Source organism: Eptesicus fuscus, chromosome 5, assembly GCF_027574615.1.
Source record: "Eptesicus fuscus isolate TK198812 chromosome 5, DD_ASM_mEF_20220401, whole genome shotgun sequence".
In the NCBI taxonomy this organism is placed as follows: domain Eukaryota; kingdom Metazoa; phylum Chordata; class Mammalia; order Chiroptera; family Vespertilionidae; genus Eptesicus; species Eptesicus fuscus.
The window spans coordinates 43,373,504-43,395,819 of NC_072477.1; the positions used below are offsets into that span (position 1 = coordinate 43,373,504).

The following is a 22,316-nucleotide window of genomic DNA, read 5'->3' on the forward strand; positions in this document are numbered from 1 at the left end:
ACAAAACAAATAGAAGGCACAGTCTCCCTTCCCCTCCCCCCACGCCCCAGTTTCCCCTGCTGGGCCAGCCTGTTCCCTTTTCCAATCAGGCAGGAGCTAATAATTAGAAAGACCTTTCCCACCCCAGACAATGATGCTCTGCCTGCCAAAGGCTCTGTTTACTTTGAAGAAAGAGTCTGACAAAGTAAATATTTACAAAAACAACTATACCCAGGTGCCAAGCCCCCCTTCTGGGGGACCCGTGGAGCAGTATTTACAAGAAAGGGCTTCTCGGTGTGGCACCGCACTGCCCAGCGGTGGGCACTGATCCCAGGTCTGTCCCGGCTCTACCTCGAGGCCAGTCATATCACAGTCTCTCTCTTGGCCTTTTAACTTCCAAGCTGGGGCACTTTTCACAGAGTGTATGAATAATTACATTTACTGCTGAAGAGTCCGTTAAAAAAGTACCAATCTGGGACACAGGAAGGAATCTTTAACTATGACTGCTTCTAGCAGGAGGGAAAATGCTTCGTGAAGTCGATAGGAAATTAGAGGCAGGCTTAATTAGTACTTAAAAAATGTCATTCTTTTAAAAAAAATGTTTAAGCTTGTAATTCTTTCAGCTTAACGCTCCAAACCTAGTCATCGTTGTATTACCTGTAGATCTGTTATCTGCAAAACGGTGGGACCTGGGAGCTAGAACACGGTGAGAATCGGAACAGGTGCCCCGCTTGTTCCCATTACACACATTAGCCCGTGGCCTTCGCACAGCCTGTTAAACAGCTGAATCTGAAACAATAATGGTGCAGGCCAAACGCTAGCCTGGGGGCCTGTCTGTCTTGGGATTTGGCCATTTACATGGATTTTTTTTTAAACTGACAGTTTTCATGAAACACAAATATTTGCCATGGCAACTGGAGTATCACATGACATGCTGCTACATAAACAGCTTGGAAACCTAAGAGGAAACAGCCCAGCAGTGCTGCAAATACAGTGAAAACATCTTGAGGAGGATCTGGGCGTTAAAAGACGAAGGTCTGGGAAGAGCAGGTAACAGTCTACGATGTAGACACAGTAGGATTAATTTTTTCTATGACATTTTGATTTCTCTCTTTTCTTTCTTTTTTTTTTTTTTTTAATGGGAGCAGCTGTAAACATGACCACATCGGGTAAGGCCAGAAAGAGACACTGCCAGCTGTCTCCTTTCTATGGTGAAAAGTTTCAATTATCACAGGTCTGTCTGAGGTCATCAACATAAGAAGGCAAGCTACAAAAGCCCAGCACCTTTAGGCCAAGAGAATCTCCATGAGGATGAGTATGCAGTACTGTGAGGTCCCAGTGTCAGAGAATAGAAAATTCCTTCCTCATTAAGGCATTCATGCAAAATTGGAGAACTTGCTTTTTTATCCTTGGCTTAAAGACCAGTGAAAGACAGCAAGACCTCACAATAACATACACTACGCAGCACAAATTTGGATATAACGCAATAGCTGTTGTGTTTTGACTCCAGGACTCTCATCAGCTAGCAGTATAGGTTGACCCAATCATTTAGTTAATCTCTCAGTAATTTGACATGACTGATAATGTCACAGCAGAGTTTCTTGTATAACAATCTCCGCTTTTAAACATCAAATGCACCCCAGAAACTATTGAAATAGTATTTATTTCTATGTGAAAGGTTTAATTCTATAACATATATGATTACTATAAATCTCACTGAGAATATTATAAAGAAGAGCAATTTTCTTTCATTTGCTAGGAATATGAATACCTTTGCTTTTTGTTTCTTGGGGGAGGTCTTCACTGCTTTTGGAATCGGCTTTGGTTTTTGAATTGCAGCCAAAGGGGCTATGGATGGAGATAGTACCAAGTTACCTGTTTCAGAAAGAGAGGCCGAGTCATTGGGTTAATGCTATTGGGTTTGCACCTTGAAAGTAAAATGGTTCTATCACCCATTGACTGTTCACTGTCAGCCTTTCCAATATCAATTCAATGAAACATTTGTGATCATTGACTTCAGAAGGAAAGCAAAAAGCTTGGGATAATAGCAATTCCATCAGAGTATAAGGTCAGCTCGCCTTCTGCAAACTGCCTAGGTGAGAAGGCACATTTTAAAAGCAGGCAAATTAGACAGTACTAGTTGTTTTTTAAAATGTTTCCCTGTAAGACTTCTTTAAATAGCCAAGTTCATTTAAAAGGTAAATTATTATAATTACATATGATGGACTATTCTATTGTGTAGTCGTTAAAAAATGATTCTAGAGCATTTAAATGGCTTGGGGAAATAATGCAAGTGAAAAATACAATAAATATTATGTTTTGAAATTCATTAAATCTAGAAGCAACAACTTTTGGAGAACACATCTAGTCCACAGCATCTAGTTCACGTGTAGCATGTAGGCCCACATACGAGTCAATTCTTAGGAGAGAAATCATATCCCTCCTGTTGTCTGCAGCAAGCCCATCTGCCCTTTACAAACAGCCTGCCTGACAGTCTCAGGAGAGAAAAATCCTGACACTACTCTTTCCAAGAAAAAGAACAAATAATTTACTTAGATAGTTGAGTCAAATAAATGAGGCTTCCTTCAACTCACTTCCTTAGTCTACCCCTTTTCTGTCAATTTTTAGCAACAATCTTAGGAAGACTTGACAGTTGTTGATCAAATACAGCACATCAGTGTACAATTCAGAACCCCATACCTTGAGAACTCGGTTCTCTCACATTGCCTCAAGTGGGGTGCAAGGAATATCCTCAGCCATCTCTTAAAAATTAGCAGCAATTCTAGACTCTCATCAGTAAAAATCATCTCTGCAAAGGTGATTTGTTTGTTGCATTGGACTAACCCAAGTTTACCCGTTTCCTGGTTTCCCTGGCTTCTGGTGAGCCTCCCTGACTGTGAGACTGCCCACCACCTTCTCTGAGGCTGGGCGCTTGGCTGTAGTGTGTGAAGACTCCATCCTAAGCCTACAAGTTTCAGCCTGGACCTCTGTGCTCTTCTGCCCTGTGGTCCACTTGGACTAGGCCTTCCCGCCTCTGAAAGCCAGTCTACACCCAGACTGCTGTGAATCCAGAGAGTTACGCTTTTATAAGGCTTGTTATTCCTATATCTGCAGTCTCAGTTCATGTTTTTTTGTTGTTTATCTTCACTCAAGGATTTTTCCTTTGATTTTTAAAAGAGAGTGGAAGGGAAGGGGAGAGACAGAGAAAGAGAAATTACGATGTGAGAGAGACACATCTATTAGTTGTCTCCCACGCTGCCGTGATCGGGGCCAGGAATTGAACCCGAGACACTTCAATCCATGGGCCGATGCTCTATTCACTGAGCAAAACCTGCTAGGGCTCAGTTCACTTTTTAATTTTCAGGTTCTTGCAGCCAAGTGAAATTTAAGTTCCCCTATTGAGACTAAGTAGCAGCTAACAAATTTTCAAGTGGGCATAAGTTAAAAAGTAAGATGTTAACAAAATTTGGTAGGATAAAGATCTAAAAATATTTGTAATTACACATGGATAATCCACAGTTAATAATATCGCTACAAAATTCTTCAAGTTTTTCTTAGTCACCTGCAGAAATCCTGTCACTAAATTATAACTTCATGTAGCTTTGGATTTTTTGGGACACCTGAAATTGAAGAATGTGTCTGCATCTTCAGCAAAACAGTACCCTAAGGTATTTCAAATTCTGCTACTCCATTTCCCTTCTGGAAAAGTCTATGATAAATTTTGCCAGTGTTACTGTCAGGAGGAAAAATACCAGTCTTTCTGGTCAAACTTGTATGTTTCTGTGGCTGTTAGAGATATGTGTCTGTCAAGTAGACATCCCTTTCTTCCTGGCAGATTTTTGAACCCCACTTTTTTCAGGGTAACAATATGCCCAGCACCTAAGATTGGCTGTTGAGCAACAACAACAAAAAAATCTTTTTAAAGGACACATAGTTAAATATTAATTTTAGGTAAACAAAAAATAACATTTTACTATAAGTATGCCCTGATATGAAATATGGTTAATATCTAACAAAGAATAGAATTTTCATGAATGGCTTAGACCAAGTATAACTTACCATATTTAGTATATAGTGTAAGTAGGTCCCAAATCCTAATCCTAATCCTGTCCCTGGACATTCATTTTTCTAGCCTTTCCTGTAGCTAACAGTGGCCATGTGACCAGTGAGTTGTAAGGGGAGGTCCATCCAGGGGTATCCACTATTTTCCCCTCTTTCTGCCTGCAATGTGTACATTAAGGCCCAGATCTGCAAGAGACCCCTTAGAGCCAAGAGGTAGCAAACATGAGGATGAACTCTAACAGGCTCAAGACCTCAAAGCAGAAAGACAGCCCTTAACAACTCTGTTGATCAAGCACGACCAGCCCTAGACGGCCTCCTTCCTGACTCCTTACGTGGGAGACAAATGAACCTCATTATTTTAAGCCACCAGTAGTTATGGTTGCTGATATTTGTAGACACATGCATTCCTGACCGGCACCCCTCCCTCTTTATCTTATTGCATGTGCTGGGGCCTCAAGGACAGTGTTCAATAGTGGTGGCAGTAGTGGTCTGCCGGGAACCAATTCCAGCATGTCATAATTACAAGAGTTTCACCAAAAGGTTGGTGAAGCTTGGGCGGCTCAACAAGGGTGAGCCACATATGTAGTTTACCTGTTGGAAACGGCTAAAGGGCACTTCCCCCAAACCTGAATAGGATTGTTAACTGCCAGACAGCTCAGGGCATTTTATTGCCTCCTGTTGGCCAAACACCTGAACAGCTGTAGGCTATTCCCCAAACTGACAATGCTTCAGTATCCTTTCAATCCTTACCCTTTGAAGTGTATATCTCCACCTTGCCTTAGGACAAATTGTGTTAAATAAATAACACGGGATCCTTAGACAAGGAGAGTCTTCAGTTCCTTTAGCTGAAGATCCTCTGACCCCCAATGCCTTTCAAAATTATCTTTCGTCTTTGGACTCCTTCTTGAATCTATGCATCAGCCCCTTTCTCCAGAATGCTGAACCCTCTGTAAGGCTGGGACAAGAACCCCAGCAGTGGTCATCCTTGAACTACTTTTAATGGAGAAATAGAATGCTTCTAAAGTTTCTCTACTGAGAATATTGTTTGTTCTGGGGTTTTGGTTGAAAACAATAATCAGGTTCAGAATATTCCCTTCTACTTCTACTCTGCCCAGCGGTCCCCCCCCCCCCCCGCCCATTCTTATCATTAATGTTGAATTATATTGAATGACTTTTTTTTTTTCAATTTGGCATATATTGAGATCATCATTGGGTTTATCTTTTTAAATCTGTTACTATGATGAATTATATTACTATATTTTTCTAATATTCTTCCTTGATCATGGTGAATTTTTAAAATACTGCTAATTTTTATTTAAAATGTTTGCCTCTATGTTCCTGAGATTGATCTCTATTTTTAAAAATATATTTTTATTAATTTTAGAGAGCAAGGGAGAGATAGAAACATCAATGATGAGAGAGAATCACTGATCGGCTGCTTCCTGCATGCCCCACACTGGGGATCGAGCCCACAACCCTGGTATGTGCCCTGAACGGGAATTGAACTGTGACCTCATGGTTCATAGGTCAACCACTGAACCACACTGGCCAGGCAGATCTCTCTATAGTTTTTCTTGCACAGTCCTCATCCAGTTTTGGTTTCAAAGTTATACTAGCTTCATAAAATCAGTTGGTAAGATTTCGTTCTTTTCCCTTTCTATGGACTAGCATAAAATAAGAATTACCTTATCCTTTAAAGTCAGTAAATCTTGCCTATCTGAGGCCTGCAAAATTTTTTCCTCTGGTTATTTTTATGTGCATGCATGTGTGCACCTGTCCATGTGTGTGTTTAATTTGGAGATATTTTTGACTGCCAATTAAAATTGTCTAATGGAATTTTTTAAATTTAATTTTCCTTTTTTTTTTCATGAGTTAATTTTTGCAACATATCTTTCTAGGAAAATTTTCATTTCATTTAAAAAATATTGGTATAAAGTTACCATACTATGACTTAAAAAATATTCTATGTATCTGTAGTATCTGTCTTTTTTTTTCATTTAAATATTATTTATTTGTGCCTTTATTAAAAAAGTGAGCTTTTCTGAGAGCTTAATTGGCAAAATTGTAAGATATTTTAACTGTACATTGTGGTGATTTGATATGTGTACCCATTGTGAAAGGATGTCCTCCATCTAGTTAGTTAACATGACCATCACCTCACATGTTTAACTTTTCCTTTATTAGTGAGAACATTAAGTTCTACTCTCTTAGCAGATTTCAATTATACAATACAGTGTATCTACTATAAACTATAGTTACCATGTTTCACATGTGATCCTCAGACATTATTCATCTTATAACTGAAGGTTTGCATTCTTTTACCAACTTTTTACCTATTTTCCCCACCCCTTTATAGCCTGAGCAATTACTTTTCTACTCTGTTTCTATGAGTTTGATTTCCTTTTTAAGATTCCACATATAAGTGGTACCATGCAGTATTTGTTTCTCTGTCTTACTTATTTCACTTAGCATAATGCCCTCCAGGTTCAGCCATGTTGTCACAAAAGGCAGAATCTTCATTTTTTAGTTGATATACATATACGTATATATATATATCATTGATATACATTGATATACAATGATATACATTGATATACATCTATCAATATCTATCTATCTATCTATCTATCTATCTATCTATCTATCTATCTATCTATCTATCTATTCATCTATCAATAGACACTCATGTTATATCCACAACTTGGCTATCATGCATAATGCTGCCATGAACATTGGGTACAGACATCTCTCAAGATAATGACTTTGTTTTCTTTGGATAAGTACTCAGAAATGGGATTGCTGGATCATATGGTCGTTCTATTTTTAATTTCTTGAGGAACCTACTTATTGTTTTCCATAGTGGCTGTACTAGTTTACATTCCCATCAACAGTGTACATTGATTCTCTTTTCACCACATCCTTTCTGGCATTTGTTATTTCTAGTCTTTTTGATGATAGCCATCCTAATAGATGTGAGGTGATGGCTCATGGTGGTTTTGATTTGCATTTCCCTGATGATCAGTGATGTTGAGCACCTTTCCATGTCCCTGTTGGCCATAAGTTTGTAGTCTTTGAAAGAATGTCTATTCAGGTCCTTTGCCCATTTTTTAATTGGGATATTTATTTTTTTGCTATTGGGTTGTATGAATTTTTTATATATTTTGTATATTATCCCTTTATCAGATATGTGGTTTGTACATATTTTATCTCATTCCTTAGGCTGCCTTTTCATTTTGTTGGTGTTTTCCTTTGCTGTGCCTGAAGAGTTTTAGTTTGATATAGGCCTACTTGTTTATTTTTGTTGTTGTTGCCTTTGTTTTTGGTGTCAAATTCAAAAATCATTACCAAGACCTTACCCCCCTATACTTTTTTCTAGCAGTTTTATAGCTTCAGGTCTTATGTTTAAGTCTTTAATAAATTTTGAGTTGATTTATGTATATGGTATAAGATAGGAATCAAGCTTCATTCTTTTCTCTCTCCATGTGAATCTATAATTATCTCAAATTCAAAAGTTTAATTAGCCCTAATCGGTTTGGCTCAGTGGATAGAGCGTCAGACTGAAGGGTCCCGGGTTCCTTTCTGGTCAAGGGCATGTACTTTGCTTGCAGGCACATCCCCAGTAGGAGGTGTATGGGAGGCAGCTGATCGATGTTTCTCTCCCATCGATGTTTCTCTCTATCCCTCTCCCTTCCTCTCTGTAAAAAATCAATAAAATATATTTTTTTAAAAAGTTTAATTAAAAAAGACACCAGTAGGAATATGAAATGCCAAGCCACAGAGTAGGGATAATTGTTTGCAATTCACATAACTGATAAAAGATTAGTATCCAGAATTTATAGTTAATTCCTATAAATAACTAAGGAAAATAAGTACAACTTTTTTTTTTGCTTGCTTAATCCTCACCCGAGGACATATTTTTCATTGATTTTTAGAGAGAGTACAAGGGAGGGAGGGAGTGTAGGGAGGAGAGAGAGAAAGGAACATCAGTTGGTTGCCTCTCCGTATGCACCCTGACTGGGGATGGGACCTTCAGCCCATGTGCACAGGCCAAAGCCCTAACCACTTAGTCATGCCGGCCAGGGCTACAACGTATTTTTTTTTTTAAAAGAGGTTAAAGTCTTAACTCACCTTTAAAAAGAATATACTCAAGTGACCAGAACACATCAGAAAACTGCTCAACATTATTGGTCATTAGGGAAAGAAAAATTAAACCCACAAAGAGATACCACAACAGACTTGTCAGGATGGCTAAAATTTAAAAATAAATGAACCCCACTGTCAAGTGATGACAAAGACATATATTATCTTGAATTCTCATATACTGCTAGCAGGAAAATAAATCAGTATTACCACCTTGGACAACAGTTTGGCAATATCTACTAAATCTGTGCATATGTTACCCTAGGACCCAGCAATTCTACTTTTCATATGGATCCAACAGCAGTACATACATATGTGCATTCAAAGGCATGTACAAGAATGTTCATAGTAGTATTATTCCTAATAGTTCTATGGTATAAACCACTGACATTCCCATCATTAATAGAATGTATACAAAATTGGGGCACATTCATACATATTCATTCATTCATACAGTCATACATATTTATCCTTAATGCCTCTCTTTCCCTCACTCCTGTCCATCAGTCAGTCCTCAGGGCTCCACCTCCAAAATGTAACCTGAATTTGTTCACTTCCCTTCATATCTACTGATTTCATCCTCCTCAAACCCATCATAACTCCTCATCGGATTTACCATAATAGCCTTTTTACTAGTCTTCTTGCCTCCACTAATTCTCCCCTATGGTTCATTATCTGTCAAGCAGCCAGAATAATCTTATCAAAACATAAATCAGATCACATCATCCTGTTTAAAAACAGCGTTTAGTTTCATTGATTTTTTCTCTTGTCCTCCTAGTCTCTATTTCATTTATTTTCACTCTGATCTTGCTTAGTTTTTAATCGTGTTTAACATGAAATCCTCAGACATTATTCATCTTATAGCTAACATTAAAAAACAAACAAACCTAAAATATCAAGTGATGACAAAGATATATATCATCTAGCGCTTTCAGTGGGTTCTCATTGTAATTAGGATTAAATCCAACTCCTCATCATGGTTTGAAAGGCTGCCATGCTGGTTCTGGTATAGTCTAAGATGTTTAAAAAGAAAGCTCCGAAAATATACTGAGTGGTTTAAACAAGTTACAAGTTTATTTTTCTCTCATACAATAGTCAAAAGGAAGATAGTCTGAGATTGTCAGGTCAACTCTGCCAAACTCAGCATGGAGTTCCCTCTATGGCTCCAAAGTGCTTGCCCATCACTTCTGCATCCCAGCTAGCCAGAAAGAGGAAAGGAAAAGGGGAGACAGTGTTCCTTCTTTCTTAAAGGCACAGCCCAGAAATTTCCCTTTCCATGTGTGCTTACATTCTCACTGTCCAGAACTGGGCCACATGGTACAACTAGCTGAAAGGAAGCCTGGGAAATGTAGTCTTTAGCCAAGCGGACTTGTGCCCACCCACAATTCTATTACTGTGGAAGTAGAGAAGAATGAATATGGAGGACCACTCATAGTCTCTGCTCTAACCTATACCATGTCTTCCCTCTCTACCTCTCCAGCCTCATCTCCTCCCTCTCTCTCCCTTGCTCTTGGCCCTTCAGCCATACTAGACTTCTTGCTCATTCTCTCCTTAGTCCTCAAGGCTTTTGTACCTGTGCTATCCTATATGTACCTGGAATGCTCTTTCCTAAGTCTTTACATGATTGGGTCCTTCTTATTATTTGGATCTAAACTCAAACCTCAGAAAATCTTCTGAGAGGCATTCACTGACCCTTCCCTCACAAGCAAAGTAACCATCTCTTATGATTCTCTAACCCATGTTATTTTATTTCTAACGCTTATCACTTACTTATTATTACTTTATTGCTTGTGCTTAAATTCTCATTTAATTACCTGGTTATTATCTGTACCTCACACTAGAATGTTAAGTACCAAAAGAGCAGAAATGTTGTCTGATTTTTTCTCTGTTGAGTCCCCAGCACCTAAATGCCACCTCAGATAAAGCAAGTATTCAACAACTATTAGTATTTGTTGAATAGATTAATTGATTTAGCCAAAACCCCTCATTTCAAAATTGGCAAAGCTGAGGTCCCAAGAAAGTAAATCACAGAATGCAATATATAGATGATGTATCACAGAAATTTATATAATTTTATTAACCAATGTCAACCCAATAAATGTGATAAAAAATAAAATAAAAAGAAAGCAAATGACTTGCCTGAGGTTCTGCAACTAAGTAGTAGATTCAGGTCAGTGCTTTTCCTGAGCACCCGATTCCATGCAGCCTCCTCTTCAAAGTCTTCTTCTAGCACCTCAAGCCCTCAGTAGTCATTGCTCTGAGCTTGTACAGCATTAGACTTGAACGTCCATTTGGTTTTTATTCTCTACTACTTTGTATTGGTATTTATCTTTGTCTGTCTTGTTTTCCCAGCCATACTGCAAGCCCCTTGAAAATCCCAACCTTCTAACACACAGAGAACATAGGCCCTTAGTAGGTATTCTACAATGAGACTAAAGTTACTTTACTCAGTAAAGTGAAACTCAGCATCATTACAATTTTCCTCTTGTCCTGTTATTGAAGGTAAGAGTTGGATACTGACGACTAGATTTGGGTGGGAGGTAATTTCTGTGTGTCCCCAGCTAAGCATACCAGCCAGGCTGTCTTACCGGCAGGTGGACTCTTATGTGATTCACCAAATTTATGCAGAGGAGCTGCTTTGGGTGCAATGGGTGGATTCTGAAAGGTAATCTTTGCTGTTGGTGGAATCAATCCTCGTTCTATCATACTTAAAATCCCTAAAAAGGAAGGTTAGAAGAATATGAGTTTAACTTTAAGCATTTCCCCAAAGACTGAGCTCTACACATTTCACAAGTGTAACTTACTCAATTCATCATCTTAATCCTTTGCATGAAAAAATAGCTACAGTACCTGTTTACTTAAGCCTAAAGTTCTAATCCAAGGGGGAAAAAAGGCATTTCCAATAATGGCAAAATGAAATAAACTTGTACTAAGATCATTTCATTTTAAGGTAGAAATATAATTTCAAGAAAAACTTCAACTTCTCATACTTATGACATTTTCAAGTATTGATAATACTAGAGGCCTGGTGCACAAAATTCGTGTGTGTGGGCTTTGTCCCTCAGCCCAGCCTGCACCCTCTCCAATCTGGGACCCCTAGAGGGATTTCCGACTGCCCGGTGGGATCGGGCCTAAACAGGCAGTTGGACATCCCTCTCACAATCCAGGACTGCTGGCTCCCAACCACTCACCTGCCTGCCTGCCTGATTGCCCCTAACTGCTTCTGCCTGCCAGCCTGATCCCCCCCATCCACTCCCCTGCCAGCCTGATTGATGTCTAACTACTCCCCTGCTGGCCCGATTGCCCCTAACTGCCCTCCCCTGCTGGCCTGGTCACCCCTAACTGCCCTCCCCTGCCAACCTGGTCGCCCCCAACTGCCCTCCTCTGCTGGCCTGGTCGCCCCTAACTGTCCTTCCCTACAGGCGTGGTTGCCCCCAATTGCCCTCCCTGCTGGCCTGGTCATCCCTAACTTCCCTCCCTTGCCAGCCTGGTCACCCTTAACTGCCCTCCACTGCTGGTCTGGTTGCCCCCAACTGTCCACCCCCTATAGGCTTTGTCCCTCCCAACTTCCCTCCCCTGCAGGCCTGGTCCCCCCCAACTGCCTTCCCCTGCAGGCCTGGTACCCCCCAACTGCACTCCCCAGCTGGCCTGATCACCCACAACTGCCCTCCCCTGCTGGCCATCTTGTGGCGGCCATCTTGTGTCCACATGGGGGCAGCCATCTTTGACCGCATGGGGGTGGCCATCTTGTAGGTTGAAGTGATGGTCAATTTGCATATCACCTCTTTATTATACAGGATTGTTATTTCCTTTAAAATTCAGAGAAATCAGCCTGGCCAGCCTGGCTCAGTGGTTGAGCTTTGACCTACCAGTATGAACTAGGAGGGCACAGTTTAATTCCTGGTCAGGAAACATGCCTGGGTTTCGGGCTCAATCCCCAGTGTGGGCGTGCAGGAGGCAGCCAATCAATGATTCTCTTTCATCATTGATGTTTCTATATCTCTCTCCCTCTCCCTTCCTCTCTGAAGTCAATAAAATATATTTAAAAAAAATAAAATAAATTTCAGAGAAATAGGACACATAGTCTTAATAACTAAAGAGATCTTTTGTTCTGAAAGAAGGAAACTCGGTGTGCTTGAAACCATGCCCTTGTTGTTATAATGAGTCATATTTTAGAAGAGTTGTTTTTGGACATCTTTCATGTCACCAGAATATGTGAATGCCTAAAGAGGTTATTTTAGTGTAACTGGGCAACACATTAGTATTAATGCAACTAATTTACAATTCCTGGAACTCATACTGTGTCGGCACGGCTGGTGCCAAAGCTTTTTAAGGACAAGACATTGTTAAATAAACAAATGAATAAATCGACAAATAAATGAATAATTGAACAAAGCTTGCTGTCAGGGGCAAAACTTTCATTAAGGTGGATCTATTGTATTGAAGCCAGAAACCCAGAAACTCTGGGAGTACTTGACAGAAACTTGTGATAGGGCTTTAGCTTCTTGTTGCTCTCATATAATAAGAAAAGTAAAGAACGTTGGGTCTCAGTAAAATCCTAGTATACAAACTCTGTACCAAGGTGGACTAAGTTGAAGAAGTTGACACACATTCTAAGAGGGACAACTATTGCTTCCATTTGCCTTATGACCTCTAATGACTATATTATGTTATTATTAAAGGTGTTGGCCCTGGCCAGGATGCCTCAGTTGGTTGAGCATCATCCCAGGCACTGAGAGGTGGCCAGTTCGATTCTCGGTCAAGGCACATGCCAGGATTGTGGGCTTGATCCCCAGTAAGGGGGGTGCAGGAGGCAGCTGATTGATGTTTCTCTCTCTCCCTTTCTCTTCCTCTCTCTCTCAAATCAATAAAAACATATTTTTAAAAAATGTTTAAGGTGGTAAAGTCTAGTGTTATAGGAACTCAGAAAATGACTACTGAGGGATTGGTGGGCTAAAGGAAACTTCACTTGATTACGAAGAAATATTCAGTTTACTAACTGCAGAATCATCTGGGGAGAATTTCTTATCACAAATGCAGATTCCTGGGCCCTCCAAGGCCTGCCCAATTTTCTGCAGTCAGTGCCTTGTAATATGCATTATTGAATATGTACCCTGAAGTTTGAGAACCACTAGAATTGAGGCCCAGCAACCTACATTTTAAATAAGCACTCCAGGTCCTTCTTTTATACCCTGAAAACTTAAGAAATACTTACTGATCCAGAGTATAATTCCTCAAGCCCTTTTTGAGATGAATACTAATCCTCTAAATATTTAGACTAATTCTTTGTCCTCACAAATATTTTCCACCTATAAATATCAAATCTCACTTCCAAGAACTACGCCTGTTTTGCAGATGTGAAAAGCAGAGCTCCTTCTCAGTATATTTTTATTATGAGAGTGAGGGTCATTCTCTGAAAATCCCAAAGAACAGAAGCATAATTTTAACCCTTGCTTTAGTACAGGTTGAAGCAATTCACTTAATTTTAGACAAACACACGTGTGTTGCATTTACCATTGAAAAGAAAACGTTAAGACTATGGAATAAGCCGAAACTGGTTTGGCTCAGTGGATAGAGCGTCGGCCTGTGGACTGAAAGGTTCCAGGTTCGATTCCAGTCAAGGGCATGTACATTGGTTGCGGGCACATCCCCGGTGGGGGGTGTGCAGGAGGCAGCTGGTCGATGTTTCTCTCTCATCGATGTTTCTAGCTCTCTATCCCTCTACCTTCCTCTCTGTAAAAAATCAATAAAATATATTTTAAAAAAAAGACTATGGAATAAGAAAGACAGCCTAGTAAATAGCTTTTCATTAAAATGCTGGGCACCTCTAGAGAGGATCTGACCATATAATCACCTTTGGTTTTACCAGTAGTTAGTCTACTTTAGAATTCTGTAGAGATTAAGGCTAATTTATAGAAAACTGAAAGCAATGCAAATAATTCTTGTTTATACACATGCCAATAAATCCTGTCACATGGAGGGGCAATTCTCTCCCCAACCCCAAAAAGCCACTTTTGCACCTATTTGCAAATTTATTTCCATACTTTTATAAATGTGTTTGTTGTTTGGATTATCCTTTGAATCAATTGGAACATTTTATTTATTTTCTCATTTAATTAATGAGTTAAATAACACTCTTAACCTCATTTTCTATTTGTATGAGTCATGATTTTACTTAAAAATATATAAATAAAATATCCTTTAACAATTTTGGAGACCCCACTAAGATAAGCAAAAGATTCACCTGAAATTGCCAGAAATGATGTAGCTCATACAGAACAAAGCCCAGGCACACATTTTTCTTGGCTTCCACGGGTGAATTCAAAGTGGAAACAGAATTTCGTTGACTCTGTTTTTCTCATTTTAATACTACTCCCTACTAATCCTGTGTTTTGTTTTTGGTTTTGGTTCATTTACAGCTGATAAGTTATTCCTGTTGCTAGCTAAAATGACTGGAAATTTGGTGATCTCTGTATATGGATTAATGTCTTCTGCTCCCAGTTGAGTGAGAAACAATGGAGAATATAGTTTGGTAGTTTTCTGTTTGTCTATTTGTGTATTTTGAGCACAAATAAATTAGGATTTTCATGCCCACAAGAAAGGAGAATAACTGGTATCTGGACCATTAAGTTTTTGTGTTTCTGTGTTTATTTTTATCTGTGTATGAAATTGTAGAGTGGAAGAGATAGGCTTTCTCTGTATCTATACAGTATGTCTATGTATCTAAAATTCAGAAAGGCTTTGTCTCTCACTGCAAATGTAATGTTTTCCTGTCTCCAAATGGTATTAATCAATTAGATTGTAAAGTCTCTTAAATTAAAGGAGGTCTGTTCTGATTGACTTACAGAGAGGAATAATGCTTATGTAATAAATGTTCCTAGAATTCCCCCAAAATAAACTTCTAATACTTTAGATGTGACCCCCACCCCTCACTTCATAAATTCAGACACTCTCATTGAGTTTCCTTACATTTTTAAAAAGTCCTCACCTGAGAACATGCTTAGCGAGAGAGAGGAAGGGAGGGAAGGAGAGAGAAACATAAATCCATAAATGCACCAACCAGAAATTGAACCCCAAACCCAGATAATGCCCTGATTGGGAATTGAACCGGCAACCTCTCAGTGCACAGGACGATGCTCAGCCAACTGAGCCACTCCAGCCACGCAGTGCCTCCTTACTTTTAATGGCAATATAGTTGTTTGAATAGTGTCAATACAAATCTGTTTTCCTTTTACTAAGATATAATTAGAAAAGTTGGAATTTAATATTTAAGAATGATGCTTATTAATCAGGTATAATAAATCACTTATAAAGAACTAAGGTTGACTTTATGATGCCAATGCTTACAAAGCCTCCCAAACTGGCCAGTTATAAAGTTTACAGATAAGGAACACTCCTTGGCAGGCCTGAGACCCTTAGAATATTTAAAGTACCTCTGGGAGAGAGGAATTTACCCAAATGCATAGATCCTGTAGTTGAAATAGAGTGGACAGAGTTCCCTGGGCTTGATTTCTACTTTTATTAGTAAAGTAAATAATAGAGGCTTTTAAAGTTCTATCTGAATTCCTTCGGAAGACTTCCAGCAGAGCAAATTTGAAATGCCCTACATGGTGAATTAACGTTCTCGCTACCCCTATGTAAACAACCTGGCCAAACCTAATGAGACTAACCTTAGCCTGTGAACATTTATATATTTTTTGGAGATCACTTTGATCATAATGGGAGACGACTGTAAGAAAAGTTTTTTGTTTTTTTTTAAGTTTTGGAATAAGCAAAAGAGATGGCTTAATGCCTTTTCAATGGAATGCTGCAGCTGCCCGGGATTATCTGAGCCTAGTCTCAGAGGATACTATTTTACAACTGTAGAGATTAAGGTTGACTTGCAAAAAAATCTGATAATAATGCAAATAATTCTATCCATAGGCATAAATGGAAATTCTGTCTGGTGTAGGAACACCCCTCCTTTCCATGGAAAAGCCAGTTTTGCATCCATTTGTGAATTTATTTCAATATCCCATTCCTACAAATGTGTGTTCTCTGGATTCTCCTTTAAACCAGTTGTGACATCTTACAGATGCCCTCTTTTAATTGATGAGGTAAATAAAACCTTTGACATGTGTTCATTTTATATTTGTATGAGTCATGATTTTACATGTTTTTTAAAATGATCTTTCAATACCATTGTCTCATTAAATTTTCATAACACTCCTACTTTCCTGTTGAATAGATTAGGAATTGAAAGTTCATTCATTCAACCAATATTTGTTAAGTGCCTAGTATGTATCAGGAACTACTCTGGGGGTTAAGGATGCAGTGGTGAACCAGAGAGACCTCATGGAGGTTCTAGTAGGGAAGACGACCTTAAATAAATCCACAAATAAATATATAATTACAAACTGTGATAATATTTGAAGAAAAAACAACAACAACAACAACAGATGCTTGAGGAAGTGACTTGTACAGGCAGAGGTAAAGGCACTGGTGGGGGCCTGATGTGAAAATGAGTTTGCCTGAGAAGGAACAGAGAGAAGGCCCCTGTGGCTGGAGTGTAGAGAAAGCAGGGAGATGAGATAATGGTGGTGAGGGCCAGGTCAGGTGTGCCTTGTTTATAGAGTTTAGAGTTTATTGTAGATCAGAGAGCAACTTGCCTGAGGTGACAGAGAGCCTGAGTTGAAAATATGGTTTGTGTACTACTGTGAGACATCATTCTTAACCATTAAAGAAGAACCTCCCTTTTTTTGGATTTGGCAAGGTAATTCAAGAAAAAGCAGGGAAGTTTGCCCTGCATTTTCCAAAATGATTCTTTCTTCTGGATGTTGTTCATCTTTCACCTCATGCTGGACTTGTGTAGACCTAGGGTGAGGCTTAAGTGACATTTAAGAGCATCAGAAATATGTAAAAAATCTCCATTTCTGTGGCTTGTGATTTCCGACGCTCAGATTACCTTGCACAATGCAAACATATGGCAAGTATTCAATAAATACATGTCCATAAATGGGTTGATTAATCACAAATGTTATGATAGGCCATGTGTTTTCTGGTAGATAATTAAGAGATAAAAATGTCTTTTTTTTTTTTTCTGTACCAAGCTACCATGTTTATAGATTTACCTTTGTTTTGCAGCATTTTTTTTAAAAAATTGTGTCTATTGCTAAAGCATGCATTAATTGATTGATTTATTTGTTCACTATTTCATTCATTCTAACTGATCTAGGAAGAATATAATATGGCACTAAAGCAAGAAATAGAAACTCTGCTGATGTTATTCAGTACTCCCAGGGAGTAAATATTATGTAAACTAACAAAAAGCATATGTCACAAAGATTTATGAACAATGATGGTCCATAACTAGGAAAGTAATAGTTATAGTTGTGGGAAGCTTAACAAGTTGAGAGACTTATAATGATTCTGGGTTCTCTTGAGCTTTGCTAGCCATCCACCATCAGGTCAACAAACAGAGAATACAGGAGCTATAAGACTTTAAATCTCTAGGTGCCAGAAAAACCCTTGGGAACCAACTTTAGGTCCAAAATACCTCCAGACAACAGATACAAAGTGAGATAGAAATGATTAAAGACCAACTGCCTCACTTGGTTATATTAGAGATATGAAATAAGACTAAAATGTTACCAGGATAGCATCAGAAACTATCTACTCAGAAGCTTGAACATTTCTAGAAATATCACTTAAACACAATACTTTTAATATGTCATAACACTTAAATCATGTCAAATCTATAGAATGATGGATTTTAGAGGTGGAAGGGGCTCTAATGATCATCAGTCCAACCTTACAGGTCAGAGTGAGGACTTGACTTCTTTTTTTTTTTTTTTAATATATATTTTATTGATTCCCCACAGATAGGAAGGGAGAGGGACAGAGAGCCAGAAACATCGATGAGAGAGAAACATCGATCATCTGCCTCCTGCACACCCCACACAGGGGATGTGCCTGCAACCAAGGCACATGCCCTTGACCGGAATCGAACCCGGGACACCCGGGACACCCCCCCCCCCCCCCCCCCCCCGTCCGCAGGCCGACGCTCCATCCACTGAGCCAAACCAATTTCGGCAGGACTTGACTTCTTTAAAGTCACCTAGGAGAATTAGTTGCTGAGCCAGAATTGAAACTCAGGTCCTCAACCCCACCTCAGTTCTCTTTCCTTTAGATTCCTAGACACATAATATGGTTATTGAATCACTAACCTTTACTGGCATCTTTTTGTAAGACTGGCACCGGGGTGAAATAGGGATTCGTGCGATGAGAAGCTGGCAGAACTGTGAGGCTGGTGACGGTGGGCCCTTTCATTAACTTCTGAACGCTCTCCTAGATGGTCAAAAATCTGTTTTCAGCAGACATTTTTGCTTTCAAAATGAAGTTTTCTTCTTGTAAACAATAAATAAGATTATGAATAGTTTCATTACGTTTTAATAAGGTAGCAATATCAGCTCCAATTTTATTGCTCATGAGTACCCTGTGCTATTGTCTACTGTGAGGAGTTTGTGTAATTTAAAATAGTTAATTAAATCCAATTAACATGTTGTGATTTCCACTATGCAAAGTCAGTATAGTAGTTAATAAAGGAACATTAAAATTTTGTTCAATTTTAATGACTGTGATATAAAAGTGCTAAATCTTGGCAGAAGAGGTTTTGAATACAACAAAATTTTGTACTAGCAAATTTCCCAGGAAATACATATTAGAGTTTTGAGGATTAAAAAAATAATAATAACCTGGGAGAATTTAAAGATAAATACATCAGTCAACACTCAGATGAGCTCTGAGTAGACTCTTGCAGATCTCAGAAATGGTGAGGACATAGATCAGTTACAGGAGATGATTACTTTTCCTAAAGTCATAAAATGTTTTATTATAATTATGAAATATGAATTGTTCCTATTAAATGATGTCTAGACTTAAAAGATTATATGTATTGCATATACTAGTAAATAACATTTAATTGTATAGCTCACTAACAATATTTTTACCTTTATTATGGGAGGTGATGAATTACCTGGGCCCTCTCAGCTAGGAAGATGCAACTGTTTGATATTTCTAGACTGATTTAAATTTTCAAGTCATTTTCCAAACATGAATTAATTTGCATAGCTTCTAAGGGGACCAGGTAATGATTTGCTATTTAACCAGGAAAGAACCAGGACAGAATGGTTAGTAGATTTGTTCCTGGTCACACTGTATATTAGATATACACAGACATACACACTTAAAATATACTATGTACACACTGGATATACACACTTATAATTATACAATTTTAAGATGAATCTGATTTTACATTAGTGAAATTTGCCATTGGACTCGGATGTACCGCACCTTATTGCTCATCAAGGTCATGGTGACCTTAAGGAAAAAGAAAGGGAAAATTTCACCAAGACTCATGGGAGAAAAATCACGTTACAAAACAAATACCTGTTGGCTGAGAAATGTCTGTGTGCACAATGTTGGTAAGGCCCCACTGCCGGGATGTGGTACTTAAGGGAAACTATAAGAAGCTACCATCCCATGAACACCGAACCTTCTGACGCTGTTTGGTGAGGACAGTTTAAAATGACTTCAAATAGGATTTTTTACAGGAGAGAGGACTGTAAGTGCAACCTGTTTCCTTCCAGGTGAGTTGGAGGAGGAAAGGGAAGTGCTACAGGCCTCGCCTTCAGGAGAGCGAGGAGCCCTTAAGCACATGATGTTGTCATGGACCTGGGGTCCTGTTGATCTGCCTCTGTCTCTTCCTCATCTCCAGCTCTCCTCGTCACAGCCCTCCTCCAGATACAAACAGCTCCCAAGATCTTCTCACCATCGAGGCTGAGAGAGCCACCCAGCATGCTGTTCTCCAGACAGGGCACATTCAGAGCTGAGGACATTCAACACCAAAAATGGCAGGGTCTCCCCTCCTCAGATTGATATGAGGGTCAGGGAGGCAAAGGTAAATCAGAGGAAGGAAGAAAGATTCAACTTAAATAAAATTGTCAAGCACTGTGAAGAGGTAAAATATGGGTTTGACAGTTCCAGGGCACAAAGCAAATTTATCTGGATTTTCCGAAAGCCTTTGACAAAGTACACCTGACAACCTGCTCTTGAAAGCTAAAGTGGCAGGATCCGACATAAAACACCATGTAAAGTATGACACAGAGGACAGGGCAGAAGGCAGGTGACATTCGGATTCTGTCAGGCAGTCAGCACATTCATAACGCTGCTTCTTTCATTCTTCCAACTACATCAATCTCAACAATGTAAAAGCCAGACCCAAAGGCTATGCAGAAAAGGCAGTGCGGGGTGTGTGTGTGTGTTTAGGGACATGGAAGGGAGTTGATATCCTGGCGGGTTTATAGAAATTAATTCCGCAGACAGTGTCACTGGATGTGAAACCTGAGCCCTCTCTCCTGTCCCGTTCCCATGGTAAAGATAACCACTTCTGCATATGCTTGGTTGGAGGGAGAAGGACTGCAACAACCGCATTTATTGAGCACTTACTATATCACACTAACTTTAATACAATGAGCATTAAATTTCATGAGCACTGGAAAAGCTTAGGGCTGTGGCAGTGCAGAAGAGGGAGTCATTAACTCTGCCTGCTGGTATGGCAGAAGGCTTTGCAGTGCCTCTCAACCCTGACTGTATGTTAGAATCACTCAGGGAGCTTTTTAAAAATACCGCTGCCTGGGCCCCAACCCTGGGCCTTTAAATCCTAATAGCTGGGCTGGAGCCTGGACTTTGATATTTTTAAAAAGCTCCCAGGTGATTCTGATGTGCAGCCAAAATTGAGATGTACTGCAGTAAGTGATACTTAAATTGCACCTGAACAGAAGCATTGAATTGTGTCTCGCGGAGAAGAGGGTGCAATTACATAGGTAGGAAGAATGGTGGAGACAAAGTGAAATAGCACGCAAATGCATGAAGTTCTTGTTGAAGGTGAGGAGCTCGAGGGGCTGGAGTATGGTGTGTGTATCAGGAGGGTAGGTCGGGTGATGAGACTGGAGAGCTAGGTAGAGATTCATGTAAGTTAAAAATACCAGTTTTATGATTGTGATGATTGCCTAACACAGTGGTCGGCAAACTCATTAGTCAACAGAGCCAAATATCAACAGTACAACGATTGAAATTTCTTTTGAGAGCCCAATTTTTTAAACTTAAACTTCTTCTAACACCACTTCTTCAAAATAGACTCGCCCAGGCCCGTGGTATTTTGTGGAAGAGCCACACTCAAGGGGCCAAAGAGCCGCATGTGGATCGCGAGCCGCAGTTTGCCGACCTTGGGCCTAACAGAAGTCCAATATCATCTCCTTCCGGCTGCTCCTTTATGTCATGCTTTTCATTTTATGCCGGAATCATGCTTTGGAGTTTGTATAATATGGAATACCACATTATAAATGAATCATATTTTAAATAGAACACTGTCCCTTATATCTGGTAGTTTATTACTGTTTCCAAAACTATAATTCATAACTCTATCACTTTATGCTTAAACTGTCTACAATAGCTTCACATTTTTTCAATATTTAAAAAACACACAAAAGCTTAAAGAAGAAAACAGCAATTACTTTCCTGTCAGCCAGAATTAATCATTGTTAATATCTTGGTGTATTTGCTTCCAGTGTTCTCAAATAGAAAAACCATTTTATTTTATTATCCTAGTAAAAATGATATATGTTCATTATAAAGATTCCAAATAATACAGAAACACACTAAGATACAAGCTTAAGGACCGCATTAGGTGACCCATTATTCCTGACATCTCTGGAATAACTGATATATTGTTTTATTAAAAAATTAGATTTATATTATATTTTAAACTTAATTTGACATGAATTTAATAGGAGGGGAAATGACTGAATTAAACCCAACAAATTATTAAACCTCCAATATTTCTTAACACCAATTCCTGTGAGTTAAAAAAGACTTCTCTGCAAGGGTTGGCCAGTTTTTTATTTAAGGGCCAAATAGTATTTTAGGCTGTTCAGGTTTATTGTGTAAGCAAAAGGGTGAATCTATGTTCCAATAAAACTTTACTTACAAAAACAGGTGGTCAGCCCTCAGGCAGCACTTAGTGGACCCCTGCCCCTTCGTTACACACAGGTGATTATGAAAAAATTTCAATTTTTGAAACCACATGGTTTTAT

General features: G+C 39.1%; 1 protein-coding gene across 2 annotated transcripts in view; it reads right to left on the bottom strand.

The window, feature by feature from the left end:
* IQCH (IQ motif containing H) overlaps window positions 1-22,316 on the bottom strand; it is a 219,378-nt gene that overhangs the window by 127,933 nt on the left and 69,129 nt on the right. For both annotated transcript variants that reach the window (XM_054716102.1, XM_028141857.2), the window contains exons 6-8: window positions 18,387-18,507; window positions 10,770-10,898; window positions 1,751-1,854 (exon numbers count right to left, since the gene is read on the bottom strand). In XM_054716102.1, the coding sequence (XP_054572077.1) occupies window positions 1,751-1,854; window positions 10,770-10,898; window positions 18,387-18,507 (354 nt within the window). The remainder of the gene's footprint in view (window positions 1-1,750; window positions 1,855-10,769; window positions 10,899-18,386; window positions 18,508-22,316) is intronic.